The following is a 16,626-nucleotide window of genomic DNA, read 5'->3' as shown; positions in this document are numbered from 1 at the left end:
GGAGATAGTAGCGACATACTGCAGCCGGACCTCGAGGCTCGAAGTTATCAGCGCACCGAAACTAATATATTACGATATTTTCCCGTACCGCGAAGTTTTCGAAGCTGACTTCTCGGAATTTGCGTCAATATCCCCTTGCGGACGATGCCTCTGACGCTTCCTTGCAGCATGCGGGGCTCACACGATGCCGCTTGAGAGTGAGGGGACCTCAATTTCTCTTGGGATAGACGGAGGAAGCCCTGCGGAACTGTGTTATACCATGTACTGAAGTATCTCCATCGATTTCGTCGATTCCTTCCCTTCCTAGTCTCGTTGACTGTTGTGCGCCTAAACTAATCGTCGGCGACACCTCCAGCTGCGTGTCTCTTCGAGCCGGGCTCTTCGAAGACTCCCTAATGGGCCTGATCAGCCTTCAGTTCCCAGAGGCATCAGGCGCGACACCGTAATTTTTCCGCACGCCGATTCCGTCTTACAATCATGACAGAGGGATACTAAGTCTCGAAGAACTCGGGTATATCTAGAGCAATAAATGAAAACTCCCTCGATTTCATAACGACATGTTATGGTTTCCCTTCGACGAACAAAATTATATACCATGACTAGATCGAGTCAGGATTATATATATTTTATATATATTTTCATGTTCAATATATTTATACTCGAGGATCTCTGAATCATTGTGTATTCCCTTATTGTCATTGTAGATCTCCGCTTAGGATACATAAAATCATCGGTGTCAGATATTCGAGAGTAAAGATAGATGTTCGTGAAATCGGGATTTAAGATCTCTCAGGCGTGGGTCGGTGGTTCCCTTCGCGCATTATTCGTGGAAGCCGAGCGTGGAACGAGGTGAAATTTCGCGGTTTCGCTCACAAGACTCCTTGGAGTCGAACGAGACACCGAAGACCGTGTGTCTTCTTTTGAGGCAAGAACTAAAGCTGCGCCCTGGCTGCAAAGCCGGGTGACCATCAGTTTTTTTCGTATTGCATTCGAAGATCCTTTGGAATCTTGAGGATCACCACCGTCGGACACTGCTCCAATAGGGGCCGGATCAGGTGCGTTCTCCGGCAGACCCGACTTGAGAATATAGAATTGATCCCCATCGAACTTCGACGCGGGACATGAAATTGATGTCTCGGGAGCTCGAAGTTTGAGGTTAAAAATAAATCCGGAGCGTTTCCCCACAGGTTCTCGATACAGCTTTGCGAAGAACTCAAAATGACGACTCTTACGCTTAACACATCAGCGACTGGAATAAGAAACAGCTCTGGGTATCTTATTGATAAGCGCGCTGACGGAAGAGAGCTGCGATTTCTTCGACACTTTTGCCTTTCGTTTCTGGAACACGCCGGAAGGTGAATATCCAGAAGAACATGAGGAACGCAGTGAATATGAGGAATACGAAATGCCCCAAGGCGGCTGAAAAAACGGAGAAAGTTGGATATCTTCCACCACGTTTTGGATGTGGTATATAAACAATACATGCTCCTCGGAATCGTGGAAGCGTATTACCTTTGAGCGGCAGGAAACACATCCCGACGAGGAAGTTCGCGGTCCAGTTGACCGCGACCGAGAGAGAGGTAGCGAGGGGTCGCGCTCCTTGGCCGAAGAGCTCGCCGACAAGGAACCACGGTATGGATCCAGGACCAGCAGCGAACATGATGACAAAGCCGATCACGGATGCGACGCTCATCCATGAGAAAATGGGGTTGCTTCCGTTCATTGAGAGGGAGATAGTCAGCACCACGGTGAGCACGGCCATCCCACCGAGGCCGATCAGAAGGAGTTGTCTGCGCCCCGCACGCTCCACCAACACGAGAGATACGAACGTCATGAGGACGTTGATCACGCTTACGGCGAGCGTGGCATTCGCGGCGGCGTCTCTCGACAAGCCAGCTCCAGTGAAGATATCCGTCGAGAAATAGAAGGCCTGTTCGAAAAAGAAAATTTTCGATTTCATGAGTGTGCGAGGATTCTAAAGTCTATTGGATCGATGATCGGCTCTCACTTAGATGCTACAAATCATGATTCTCTCTGCATGAGGTATCATTCCATCCGCTCAGCATCCCAACCCACCGCGTTGATTCCCGAGAGTTGTTGAGACAACATGACCATCATAGCGATTATCAACGGGGTGCGCAATCCGATGTTGTGAATCATTTCGTATAGGGTCACTTTCGGGACCATTTTCACTTGCTCGTACTCGGCTCGCATTTCATCCATTTCGTCGTGGACCTCAAGCGAGCCTCGCAACCAAGTAAGGGCTGAAATGACGAGAGAGAGTGAGACGCTGGATGAAGGTTATTAAGGGTTTTTCCAAACCCACCGCGAGGGGTGATTGTCTCCGCAATGCATCCAGCTCAGCGACATAGATTCTGAGATGTTCGCGCAGCGTCAGCCTTACCCTGTTGAGCGGCCACGTCTTTTCCCTGGTTGATGAGAATGTATTTTGGGGACTCCGGGCAGAGAGGAAAAGTGCACAGCATCAGGATCGTAGGCACAATTGTGAACCCTGTGATAAAGTATGTCTTCGAGAATACGATCTGATATCGAGGTCCCTCGATCCGAGACATGAGGTTTTTTCCACCCACCGAACAGAAGCGGCCACGACTTTTCCGTGCCGTACAGTCCTTCGAGACCGAGGATATTGGAGACCAGAATGGAGATGGTCACAACAAGTTGGTACATGGATCCAACGGCACCTCGAAGATGGGTCGGAGAAATTTCGTTGAGATACATGGGGCCAAGACCCGCGTTCAAGCCGTTGTTGACGCCAATGAAGAATCTGCCCATTATCATCATTTCATACGAACGGCAGCTCTGGGAGGAATAATTTCGCTCAGTCTCTTCCGGAGCCTGTCCGAGTCTCCGATTCAAGGAATTATGACGATATCGAACGGTCTTATCGATCGGATTGGAGGGCAGACTCACCCTTGCGAATCCCATGAGAGCGGCAGCTACGATCACAAAAACGTTGTTGAAAAGGAGACCCCCTTTCCGTCCGAATTTCTCTGCCGCGAATGCCGTCATCAATCCACCAATCATTCCTCCGATGCAGTAGATGGAGACGATGATGGAATAAATCATCGTAGTCGTTTCAGTGCTAGCAGCCGTTTCGAATCTGTGGTAATACGTGTCATTGATGAAGGCTACGACGAGCTGTAATGAACACAACGAGAACTTTGAGATCTCGTATCCGTCCGGACCAATCGCTCAAAAAGAGCGATTGACTGAAGGGGGGAACTTCGGAGCTCTGTTGGAGTAGGTGCTTTGGACACAATTTAAGAAGCACGATTCATCGATACATTTATATCAGCCAGGTTATGTTAAAGAAGACTGTATTTATGGAGTCATATCCCGTAGCTGGGTTGGCTCCATCACAATGGAATCCGTGAGTATCTACCAAGAACTCGGGAGTTCCTGATCACCTGATGGGAAAAGTCAAAGGAATGACAAACCTTTTGAGGGGCATTGACCACGCCAATATTATATCCATGCTGGAAGGCAGAGCCCAGTGCGGCCGCTCCGATTGCGAAAGCAAGGTTTTTCGTGAGGCCCTGAAAATGAATCCAAGGATCAATGGGGAAGTTCCAGGAGTTTCACGCCGAATAGCAAGTGAGTTTCGGATCTCGGGTCCTGCTCTTTCTCTCAGCTTGCAGAGAGGGAGAGATACCATGCACCACCCTGAGCATGCTTTGCATTATTAAAGTGGCTTTGTCGAGGCCGGTATGGAGCTCGTCGTGAGCTAATTCCCCTGACAAATATTTCATGAGAATATTCCCGCATCAGGAAGTTCCCAGCACGACCACAGGGGTCGGTGAGGAGGCCGTTGCGGAATTCCGCTTTGAATCCGCCATTCAAACGTCTCCGATCGATGAGGGCGAGGATTCTAATCCTAGTGTGAAACTGAGTATGTCAATATTCGTCCTGAAAACTAACTGTAGAAATCTTCACTCTTCCCGAGAAAAGAACCCAGAGATGCCACGCAATGCAACACATGGTCCCGCAGCTAGTCGCAACACTGGTCTCCGAGAAGAGTCTCTAGAAATCGTCCTCGGGGGGCTCTCTTCTCCGGGAATCGACCAGGGTGAGATTTCCATCGGAGAGAGTGGAGCACTGACGCGCAGCAGCAAAAACGGAAAAATTCGTTGGACGATCTCGCTCCGAGCTTCAGTCATACGCTATTATTTTCCGCTCGCAACATTTCGCGGCGCTCCACAATACTGAGATCACGACAAGGGACTGTGATATACCAAAGAGCTACTTTACGACCACTCGGATTAAAAGCGGCAGCACTTCATAACTGAGCCGCTCCGATATTTAGACACCGCGTCTCTAGTTCTCAGAGGACGTTGCGGCGGACATAGGCCAGGAAAGAGAATGGAGGAGGGCTCTAGGCCGCAGACGGAGAATCATTTTTTCCACGGCACTAGTTCTCCTTGATGATCCGAATCAAACGTTCGAGCGCGGCGAACTCAGGTTCTAGATACTTATTTGGAGAGGGCGAATATCTTAACGTGTGCCTGGCAGAAGAGCAGATCGAAGGTAGTCCCGAAAGTAAGGGTCAACCGGAAGCGCGGGTTGTCCTGGCCTTGGCTCTCTAAATATCATTCACTTAAACCAGTTTCCGCCACAAGCATTCAGAGATCAGGAGACTCGAGCCGCGATCGATGGGCTTGCATCGAAGAATTCAGCTAGGTGTTCTCCTTCAGGGAGTGACCTACAATAATTGTATCTCGCTATCCCGATCGATACTTTATCAGAACGCGTGCCTTAGGCCGCAGACGGACCGAAACCTTCACCGGAAGAGGAGCATTTGCAATATGGAGGGAAGGAGATCATGGATCGGATCTGAGCTCCTATGATATATTTCATCACGATTTACCGCAACACATGTCGAATCGCCTTGGTCGGACCCACTGCTGAAAGCCAACTTGAGACCACTCGCACTTTTTCTCCGGTCTTCAGACACCTCTTCTAGGATCAGACTCTTTCGCTTCGTGCTCATTGTGTAGAGCACCAGTCAATTTGGACCAGAAAATTTGAAAAATTACGAGTTCTCGCCATCGAATTCCTGTCGAGAATTCCCTCGTATGTCTGGTCAACTTTAAATATCCCTTCAAACTTCGGAGCCGCAGAACACGACGGTCCAATGAGTCAAGTCAGCGGCGAGAGACTGGACGTCTAATTATGTCGTAAAAGCGAGAGGTCAGTTGAAACATCTTTGTGAATGTTTAGTCTGGATTTATAGCCGTGAGCTTCCCGACCTCAGGATGATAATCCTCGAATGATCGTATATCGAATCGAGATATGAAATTAGAGCATAGGACTCCATGGAGCGCGTGAAGTGGCCTGACCTTTTTTATCGAGGCATACGGTAAAGAACATATATATATATCGTATTCAATCGATACACCGAGCGATCTGAGGCAGAGTCTCTCTCTTCAAAGATTCTCAAAGAGTCAGTGGATCCTCCGAAAGTGAAACAGGTTTGCAGCTGAGCGTTCGACGGCTTCGCTTAACTAAGAAAAGTTCGTACTAGGAGATATCATGAGAAGATCTGAAAATACCAAGGCGTCCGTAGGGTTTCCGGAGAATACATAGGAACATTCGAATGGGACTCGGATCCCATCGCCGAGACGGCTCATTGACGCGGCTAACACTCAATCGAAACCGAACTTTCTCGCATCTTTCCATCTCCACTGCGACTCACTCGTTTTAAAGAGTTGCTCCTCATTGGAATCACCATAATTCAGGGGCTAATCACCCTGCACGCACTCAAAATTCGAGGAGAACCCTTGAAAACAATGGTGACTTCGGCTCAACGGGGTATTCGTCCATATGCACGTTGAGCGCGATGCACTCATAATCGAGCTCAAATTGGACCAAATGCGTCAAACACGAGATGCGCATCCCGGCCTGTCGGTCGGCTTCGGTCGGAAATCACCGAGTCATGTGGCCGCCGAGCGAGACCCACAATAAATCTGCGCCGCGCCGTGCTCCGCAATGAATTGATATAGACGTCATCGTGTCCGCTCGATCTCCAGTAGGCCTCGAGATCACAGGTCTCGTCGATTCGCCTGATCAAACAGATTGTGACGTTCCGAGAGGAGTCCTGATCCATCCCGACGTCCTTGTGCTCATCAATTTCATGAGCATAGTGAGTGAATCGGATATTTCGCATTCTTCTGGACAGGCCGTGCTAGGTGCTCGGGAGTTCGGAGACTTTGAGGGCCAGAGCTGTACCTGTCGGATAGTTCTGGATTCGGGTGGCAGACCTAAATACCCGGTCGGGATCACGGCGATCGGAATGATGACCAACAAAATCACAAGAGCAATGGGAGGAGACGATGTCAGGCGAGTGCTGACTCCTTCGTACCGAGAACTGGGTCCAGAGAGTCTGCTACGGGGACAGCCAGATCCCGAAAGGGAAAATACCCTGTTGCAAAAATACGGGATTGACTCGCGCATATCCCAGCCGGTCGCCCAATCAAAATGATCTCGTATGGAATGACAGTTTCCGCGGTCTCACGAGGTGTTTTGAATGACTTGTCGAAAGGTAGAGAGGAGAGCACCCAGCAGTTTCCGGAGCTCCAAGAAACGTACCGCGTGAAGTTTCCGCGAGAGCCTCACTGACTCGACTCGGGCGAAAACATTCGCGCCATAATTGTCTCCAATGCCGTCGCTCCCTTGTCAACAGAAATACGGCGAGGTATCGACGTACCTTACATAGCGGTTGTTCTCCTACTGCTGCACCGGCTACTTTCGCTCCTGGGGTTATCTTCGAGTCCGAATCTGCGGTCGGCTCCGCAAGAATCAGGGGCTCGGACTTCGTTCCCCCTCCACTATCTCCCTGCTTGTCCGTATCGGTTCCCGTCATGACTGCGAAATCAGGGAGGCGCCCGCTCCTCGCGAAGGTCGCGAGCTCAGCGGGAATCACGCACTCGAAACGTAGCGAAGGGAGTCGGGCTCGGTCGGACTTCGTTCTCCGTCCCAAACGATGATATCTCAATTGAGCGAATCGGAGACAATGTTCCCGACACCGTTTCACTGCGATGAGCGGCTATCCCAGCAGGAGTCGGAACAGAATTGCGACACGCACTGAGGCGTATCGTCGGTCTGACCACCCGATGACGATAGCTGATATCGGAGCGGTCCGCACCGAGAAGCCGCACTCTCACAGGCGAGGTTCTCAAAGGATCGGATTAAACTACAGACAAGCCTTTCCTTTGATTTCGATCACAGATCTTTCCGCACGACAAGAGAAGTTTTCGTTTCTAGTTTACAAATAAAGACCAGCAAGGACGTTGGGAGAGCGCGATTCACGGATCGTCGAACAGCCCCGCCCACTTGTCACTTGCTGCCTTCCAATAAATGTTTTTGAGCGATTCTGACGTGAACTCCGCAATGGCTCGCCATCCCTTGATTTGTCGAATCTCCGGTAACGCGAGCAATATTGTGGACACGTTCTCTAGGAATTCGATGTCCGCCTTTTGAATGACATGTTCGACAACGTTATTACATCCCATCGGAACGAGGGGCACTTCTCCAAAGTAAACTTCTTACCCGGACAGCCAACGAACTTTGCGTGCACGACTCCATGAACCTTCTGATGGCGATCTTCACCGCCACGGCCCCTCATATAGGGCCGATACCAAGGTTCCCGCTCCGAGGAGCCATCTCTAGCTCCCGATGGATGGCGAGAGATGACGCGAACTTCGACTGGAGACCGAGCAACTTGTCACTTCAGCTGACAGCGCGCTCGGGCCTACGCGAGCCCAACATCATCTCTTCCTCTGAGGGATAAGACTCTCTGAGAGATAGCTTCCCCAGATAGTTCGATATGTGAATTACATCGACGGATGGTCGGCGTCGGCCTCGCATGGACATATGGATCGCCCTTCTGGCGTAAACACGACCTTGGGTCCCGAGCGCAGCCAGCCGGATGGCCGGCGCGTGAAGCCCTCGTCACTTTGACTTCAAGGAAACATATTTGATCCCGTCGAGACCGAAAGCAAACAGAATCCGGACCCTCCAGGCGGAAATTGGCGAAACCTAGGGTCACGCACAAGGCTTAAGGGGAAAGGCTCATTTCTTGACCAATCTTGCAATGCCTCCCTCCCAGATGGATGGATGTTGGGGGAACGGACAGTGAGCTCAGTTGCAACATGAGAACCGGCCATCGGTTAGGTTGGAAATGCCGCATGGGAGCAGGACTGACTATTTCTCTTTTTAATAACTTTCACCCTCCGGAACTAGACACTTGAATTATTTCGCAGACGAGACGTCATGAAAGAGCTGAAACACGAACGCTGCGTCTCGGGAGTGTCCTTTCCCCATAATGGTCGCCAACATTAGCTTTAATGAGCCGCGATCATATTTCGAAGAGCCGGCTGTTGACTCGAACGCCCCGCGCAGATAATAAGTCATCGATGAGGCAAACGGCGCAGACATCAGGACACAGAGATATCGCGCCAAGATGAATCCAGAGAATTGGACCCGAAGCGCAAAGCTCGAATCCGGCCCCGAACTGTTCTGTACGGAGAGCTCAGAGAACGCTCTCTGGGACGTCGGTCGCTTAGGAAACTATCTCCCGAAATTCGAAAGAAATCGCATGCTTTCAATATTCCTACAGTGGCGACGAATCACTCTGATGGCTGGTGACGTCGGAGTATCACGTGGATTTCAATTATAAGTCGCGCAGCCCCGCGGTCGCAAGCCCTCTCACAGTCTCATCGAGGAGAGGGGACCATCAGTGTCCCTCTCCACGTAGATGGTCGGCTTGTTGGCCATTGGCTGTGTGCGCTATGACGTCGAGCCTCCGCGGTGTCGAGTGACTTCCTCACGTACACTGCACGGCACGGGAAAGCCTGGAGCACACAGAAGGCTCGATAGAGTCAGATTGCTGACGATTGAATTGAATTTCATCCGCGAGGAGCAAACTACCCGAATCCTACGGAGATGGATCTCAAAGCGTTCGATCGAAGCTCTGCAGACATAAATCGTACCTTGTATCTCCGGAGAGGGATGCGTGAGTGACTAGGCGGAGACCAATTCAGCTGCCTGGAGCGTTGTTCCCTGATCAGTTCAGTTCTCGGGAACATTCTCCGCCAGGAGTCGGAGCATAGCCTCTCTTCGAATACCAAGGTCATTTTACGATTTTCGAAGATTACTTCATCATCCATCACTTATGATACTCAATCATACTTGCCGGTATGCTTGGATATCGACAGCAAAAAAACTCTCGACTTCATTTTGTCGAGGTGAAGTTCGGTTCATTCAGACAGCAATGACAGGGCTCAGTCAGGCCGATGAGATCTTCTTGTCTTCCTCGTTCATCTCAGAGTTTACTATTATATTATTATAGTGTAGTCGAGGCTATGGGAGGAGCGAGTCTGTCACCGGACTTTCCCGCTTCCTGAGCAACTCCTACGCACGCCTTCTAAACTCATGTTGATCGACTGCGAGACCCTGATTGCTGTGTCAAAAAGTGAAGTCAGACTAATCGCAATGGGACAAAACGGGTCAACACGTGGTAGTGAATTTCATCAAGAAGGAATTAACCGGAGCAAGTACGAAGTCATTGATCAGCGCTTGATAGCTTTCGGAACAAGCTCCCCGAGCACGGGCGCTCAGTACTTAGAGCATCATTATTCTAGTCAACGTCTTGTCGTTGAAGCTTGCGCTCTGGCGCTAACTATCGCCGACAAGTGACGCGATCCATTGCAAACCTCGGCATAACCAGCTGCTGACAGTGCCTACATGATCGAAAGTTCAGCCTGGACAGTGCGTTCCGAGCTGGGTCTATCAGATTGAGGAAAAATGGGAGTCTCGGGTTCCAAGGGGAACTCGACTCTTTATACAAACTGATACTGTCAATAATTCGAGTCTGATCTCGAGACGACACATCCCGGGAAGCAGACCGAAGTATTGTTCGGAGCAGCTATCCTTGACTTAAAGACCTGTTTCCATAGCCTGCTGATTCGGCTCCGCCAGGTTAAGGGTCTGGATTGCTCGTGTCGATCAGAGGTCTGCATCGGGATTTGTTGTACACTATTTGGAAAGAACCGAGGGCGGATGGAAGCGCGAAAGAAAAGTTTCGTTGCGTTGACGATCCAGAACTCGACTCTACTCGGTTCTCGGTTTCTCCTCAGCGCATCGATGATTCCGAGGAGGGTCTTTGTGGCTCTAGAATGGGCAACACTTCTCGCTTCCGGACGCGCCGTGAGCCTCGGCTTCATCGATGTCCTCGGCACAGAAGAATCGTCGGGCGTTTTTCCCCTGATCGCGTCAATTTCGCGTTTCTTCGATTCCCTTCAACGAGGCGCATTGCGCGGAACAGTCGGGAAAAAAATTATCGGAGAACTTCTTGTGTTCCCCTGTGGACCGATTCGGCCGAGGATGGCGAAAATCGGAGTCCGCGTCACCAGGAGAGATGAGAGTGAACGCCGTGTGGATATCGCCTAGAGGTCGAGTTGACAAACGAATCAGTTAGTTGCCGAACGCTCACGGGAAAACATCGTTCCATTAATCTATTCGGGTGGCACGTAAGAGATCGTCGTCTGTAAACACAGAGATCACTATGGAGACCACGACTCTTCGGAGCAGTCCATTGCTCGATCAGAACGATGGGCGAGCCGCTGTATCGAATCCTGCCTGTATCACGTCTTGAATCTCACAGGGCATATCGTCACGGCCGATCCGCATTCCAGAGGAATTTCGAGCTCTACCTGTCCCTGATAGGGAATAGTGATCACGAGGAGGTGTGCCGGTGACGTTTTCGAAGTTCCTCAGCAGCTATCGATGGGAGCGGGCCTCGAGCGCACTGATCCCCGGTCCTTCGGTTCCACACATCCGAGCCGGAAAGAGACGAGGCGGCATTTCTACGTTTGAGTCTCGCAGAATATTCTCTCTGATAAGAAAGCTCTTCCAAACATCGATGCTTATGTCAAGATGGCCTCGAAAACCATGTCGAGGTAATCCGCTCTATCTGAAGTTCCACGTACGATTTTCTACTCCGAGTACGACCCTCCCTCTCTCACCCGACGAAATCCAACCTCTTTCCGGAGTTTGCTTGGAGGCGCATCGGTCTTTAGAATCTTGGAGAATTACCTTGTCTCTTTTCGTCTCCGGATCCTTTGGCTTAGGGGTCATCGTTCCCTGATTCCGAATTTCCCACCGTTCTCAGAACGAGAGCGTGAATGGAATGCTTCGATGCAAGAATGGGCGACACTGATCGCTAGAGTCACGTGGAGTCGCCGAACGGTGATTGACGTGTGAATCTCGCAATGGCAACCGGAAGTCTCTGGAAGATCAGATCTGCGCTCGCAGCTACTGGAACGACTCTAGGTGCACTGTGTAACCAACGTGTCTTACTAGACTGAAGGAAGAGAGAACCTTGCTTGCGAGATCCATACGACCATCGTAACTCCGTTCACCTTCGCAATGAGGGAGAGGGATGCAGTGAGCGAGGGTTTTCATGAACTTCAACTTCATAGCGACCGCTGCAATTTCCGATCCTCCACTCGCTGGGTATATCGAAAATATCTTCATCGATATATGATGGAAGCCCATTTTGGACTTCGCGGCCTTGAAATCGTTTTGATCACAGACGAGAACCTTCGCAAGATCCTCCGAGCTGTCGGCCGGTCAACTCGAAGTGCACCGCCCGACCCATGTGATAATTTCCGAGTGTCGAGCTTTGCGGCGGGACGCTCATCCCGCTGATCGTTGGTATTAGGGTATCGCCGAAATAATAGATCTGCACCACTCCAAAACGCCGCGGCGAGAAGGCTGCGGCGCGAGGAGCCTAGCGGATATTTGTTCGTATCGATTATCATCATGAATCAAGGGCTCTTTTTCCCTTAGTCCCTCTGTCTTTTTTGGGCCTCTGGGAGGATTCCAGAAAACCGCCGTTAACACAAAAACCACAACCCTCGGGAATCCGAGCAGGGAAAAAGTTCCTCTTCAGAGCGACAACGAGAACGCGGGCCATGATCAGGCAATCGATAAAGAATGAAAGGCTCATAAACTTCGCCTGGATGCCCTTTTTTACTCATCCCTGTCGCGATAAATTCGGGAAGAGCGACTGGTGAGTCCGCCGTTTGGGCTGATGCTGACGGGCACTTGGGGTTCACGATCGTAATGAATCTCCGTCTATAAGATAACTCTAGGATCGTTCGTCTGAGTGATGAAGAATCGGGTCAGAGCAAGATCATTGGAGCAGACTGAGAGAACTGCTTCCTCCGATTCCGGACATATCCAGTGAAGATTTCCGGATGATCATCAATCATCAGAAAACTTCTCTAATTCCCCTCGGTCCCTCGTGATTATTTGCGATGCGAATGAAAATCCATAGGCGATAGACCGGTGAGACTCCATTCGGAATCGTCGCTTTTACACCGATCTGAGCATTCAGGAACGCGTCTCCCATAGGCAGCGCCGCCACGCCATTTGTCTATAGCTCGGCCTAACTCTGTGAACAACTCCCATGGTCGGAAGGTTGAGGAAGGACGGAACCTTATACAGTGTCTTAATAGACGAATGAAGCGAATCCAGACGAAGGGAGCGGATGCAAGCGAACGCGAATGCAACGACGCTGTGGTACGCGCGCTGGAGGCTCTGTATGATCTTAGCACAATGAAATCTCACATCAGGGAACAGAGAAACGGCGATGGGAGAAAAGCGTGGATTTCGCGAATAAGATCGCGGTGAGAACCGAGAATAGCTCCTGGGGGACGAAGACGCTGTCTTCAGTCCCGAGCAGCTTACAACAGGCAAGAGACCTTGATACATGTCGATAGAAGAATTATGAGTCGGATGTCTCTCGTCTCGAAGCTCCCGATATAGTTCGTAGAGCAGCGGCTGCTGGAAGCGTTCGCAAACAAATGGCCATCGTGGCGAGTTACCATTCTTTTATAAATAGCTGAGCGAGAGCTACCGGCTCGATTGTCGTCATCGGGTCGAGATAAAGTGTGGCTTCAAGACTGGTACGATGCTTCATTCAATCAAAAACGATTCACGCAGATTGGAAAATTCTCTCAGACGATTCCGGGACCTCGACTGCGATACCAAATTCGACCGCTGACCCAGCCGTCTCGGAACAGTCCACTTTCTCGCTCTGGGGGATCGTCATGGTCCGAACGAAAACTTCGCAAAAATTACGACGTTTTTCCGAGTTTTCCCTTCGCAAAGCGACGCTCAGGAGTTTCCGAAGAATCTCGGACTGCGAGTGGCGTGCGAACGGAGAGTTTGGCTCACTCCAAGGCGGGCGGAAGGCTCGAATTCTGAATTAGAGATTCAGGATTCTCTTCCGCGAGCGCATCAGAGATCGGAGTGCGGTCAGTCTTGTTAGATATCAACACCCCAGCAGAGATCGTGAGCTTAGGGGAGTAATATCGATCACGAGGCTTAATTGGAAGTTAAGAAAGGATAGGAGGTCGGACGCCTCATCACACACAAAAGCAGCAGCTTCGGGAGCTGTTCGAATCTGTTACCTTGTGGCTGTCTCTGTATCGGGACCCTTGCAGAGTTTTTCTACCCGTCAATGGTTCCTGCGAACGAGAAACTCAAGAGTCATGGTCATGACGAATCCTGCCGCATCGGAGGAGGTTTTCAAGCTTCGTGTAATATGGGCTCATTCATAGATTGATTTCATTGCCAGGTCAGAGGAAGAGACCGCTCGAGAGCGCTCAAGAAAAGAGTGGTTCTGTAGGGAGGAGTTGGAAGCAACGAGAATGAGGAAACTCAGATCGTTCAGGTTTTCCTCTACGAGAGCTTCAAGGTCGCTCAATCTGTAGAACTTTGGTGTGATGTTTGTCAACATAACGCCTGACTGAGGGCACAGATCAATTCCGAGATGTCAATCTGACTGAACGGTGGGAGACCGCGAGTGATCTAGTCCTAATTCACTCCAAGGTCGCTGTGTTCATTTCGCCGCAATCGGTGACAAACATGTGTCGATGCCTACCGTTTCGTATTCGACTCGAACCTAAGACGTGAGCGACATCATTCAATGTTGGTAGATTGCTCCGAAAAAGAACGCGAGGTTTCCCTAAAGTGGCTCGTTTAGATTCATTCGACTCTCCGTGATATTCTTTCGACCGCTCCTTTCAAGTGAAGGTGTTCTCGGATCGAATTAGAGCTATGATTCGCTTCCGAGACCTGTTCCGAAGCTTGTGCTTAGTTTCAGCTTCGATCGCTCTGATTATTTTCCCGGGAAATAGCCGGGGGAAGCACCGGGATCATGGGCACTCGGTATTAATCTCGAGACTAGAGGAGCGAGTCGCGCAACGTTTCCAAGAAGTAGAGGAATACGCTCGACCCATGCCAGAAATGACGGCTCCAACGATGGCGGAGGGCCGAGTACGGGAGTACGAAGTCTCCCTAACACCACGATGTAGTAGCGGATACTCCGGCCTGATCAACGAGCGGGGAAGATCAGTTGACAATTCTTTGCTTCCGGAAAACCCTCTCCCTGAGCCCGGGAAATCATTCTCGAATCCCGAAGCTGAGAGCGGGATCATTAATGACTGAGCCACGCTGCCCGAGATGAAAGCGCTCATCGACTTACAAACTAGTCCGCAGGACCACGGGCATGCCTCAGGTTCGGAGGGGAGGATCAAGGTTACGCTGACAGAGATGTTGATCGTGAAGAATCGCGGGACATCATTGACAGGAAAGTTCAGAAAGATCCTTCTCTAGTGACGATGCAGACCGAACTTCGCGGAGTACTTACGTGTTCTCCGTCCGAGCCATGACGTCCGTGAATTGGGAGCGTAGAAATGTCCGTCGCACTCGATGCCAATGAATCGGCTGGCGAAGGACTTTTCGAGCGGTCCTTGTCCGGCACGTGCAGATAGGCCATCTCGTTGAGCGCCGACCGCACCGCTGACGGGTCCATGACAGTTGACAGCTGCCTCACTGCAGTGAACTCAGCAGATGCTCACTTGGAACCGAGGTCAAACGGGGGCAATGCTCGGCGAGATTCCTTCTGCACCGCGGTGCCGATGTTCGGGTAGATAGCGAAACTGCAAACAACCGTCCGTTCCTCCGTTGGTCCACCTGCTCGGAAGCCAGCTGCTTCCTCTGGAGGCGCAGGAGAGATGCAGACGCAAGTCACAGCGAGGCGGAGCACTCGATCCCTACGGATCTCGATTCCAGCCCGCTCCTTGAGGAGCGAAGGAGTGTATTCCGGGTGACTGAGTTGAGCCAGATAGCAAACGAGTCTGTCGGAAGCGCTGCCACCTCTGCGTGTTCACACCCTGTCGAATCGCACAACTTGATAACCTGATAACCTTCAGATTGCACCGAGACGGGTGGAAGCGAGCGCGTGCTCGGAATGTTTTTATTGGAATTCTGCTGTGACGCAAGCGGGGGTGAAGAAGCTGGACGAGGAGACGAGGCGGGTCGGATCTCTGGTTCGCGCAGAAGGGGGTTCCTCGCACCAGCTCCCGGCGAGAACAAATCGGAGAAAGTCGGTGAAACACCAGCACACACACTTCGAGTTCGCAGCTGAGCCCACGTTGTCATATACCAGAGTAGAAGCTCGGGCCCAAGCCCTTGCTGCTACGAGGGCCTGGTGAGGGCAGCCGCCGCGGCGGACGGTCCGGAGCGAAAGGGAGTTCACATGACGGAGAGCCATGCCTCATGCCGCCTGTTCACAGCGCCTGACCTCGGCTTAGTGATCAGCTGTGGGAGCGAGCACAGATCACAGGGTCGACGGTCGACGCACACTGGAAATTCGGGAAAACGGCACGACAGAGCCAAAGCAAACCTCGTAGGACGTTGACGGCTTGGCTGTTGATCGTCTCTTGTGCGCCTGGCTTGAGGCAACAGCGTCGCAGGAAATCTTCTCAGCACGACCTCATGCATAGATCTCCCCTCTTCTATGACCCGCAAATTCTCTCTTCGGCGACTTTCATCGGGCATCTTGGAACGGGAGGAGAATGGGGTCGATAATCACTGATCACATGCGATCCCGGGTGGCGCTTCTTCCTTCATCACGAGAATTGTGGGAAGGTCTCTCTGTTTCGCCGAAGGACGTAAAGGAATCGAAATTCGAACGAATCCTTGAGTCACTAGGAATGCAGATATTTTCCGGGTGTCGCTTTTCCCTGAGCGATCCCTCCAAGCGAGCTGTCGGCTCCCTTTTTCCATTCTCGGCGTGTCAAGATAAGCACGGAGAAGCATAGCTGAGGAACCCCCGAATGACGGGGAGAGGGGGCTGGGAGCCCGTGAATTCGCACCAATTCCGTTCATATTTATTGGTGAAAACATCAGGGAGGATTTCCGCGGAATTCGAATATATTAGCATTTATATCAGCTCACAGAACATTGCATGTTTCCTCATTCGCTCCACTGATACCTAGCAGAAAATTTGTCCGGTCTCCTAGAATTTATGAAATCGTCCAGCGTACGTCTATGATCGAGCAAACGTGATGAGCAGCGGGGAATTGAGAGCTTGAACAGGACAGAACTAGCTCCACGTCCATACTTCCCCTCGAGGATCTCCGAACTCGATCCGCGATCAATCGAGGGATATAATCCGCAATTCTGAATGATACTTTGACGAGAGTTCGAGATAGTGTAGCTTGTCAAGGGCCTCAGGAATCCGAGCAATCAGAG

General features: G+C 51.1%; 1 protein-coding gene across 1 annotated transcript; it reads right to left on the bottom strand.

The window, feature by feature from the left end:
- Window positions 1-563: 563 nt before the first annotated feature.
- On the bottom strand, window positions 564-15,128 carry LOC100909168 (solute carrier family 2, facilitated glucose transporter member 1). The gene is made up of 9 exons (XM_029111907.1): window positions 14,738-15,128; window positions 13,497-13,553; window positions 3,459-3,557; window positions 2,932-3,159; window positions 2,592-2,820; window positions 2,405-2,512; window positions 2,077-2,264; window positions 1,513-1,930; window positions 564-1,419 (listed from the first exon to the last, which is right to left on the bottom strand). Exons 1-9 carry the CDS (start codon window positions 14,900-14,902, stop codon window positions 1,277-1,279), a joined length of 1,635 nt encoding a protein of 544 aa, XP_028967740.1. The 5' UTR covers window positions 14,903-15,128; the 3' UTR covers window positions 564-1,276.
- Between the last annotated feature and the right edge of the window lie 1,498 nt (window positions 15,129-16,626).

The sequence above is a fragment of the Galendromus occidentalis genome, unplaced genomic scaffold, assembly GCF_000255335.2.
Source record: "Galendromus occidentalis unplaced genomic scaffold, Mocc_1.1 scf7180000077475, whole genome shotgun sequence".
Lineage (NCBI taxonomy): Eukaryota > Metazoa > Arthropoda > Arachnida > Mesostigmata > Phytoseiidae > Galendromus > Galendromus occidentalis.
This window is presented reverse-complemented; position numbering and strand designations above follow the sequence as displayed.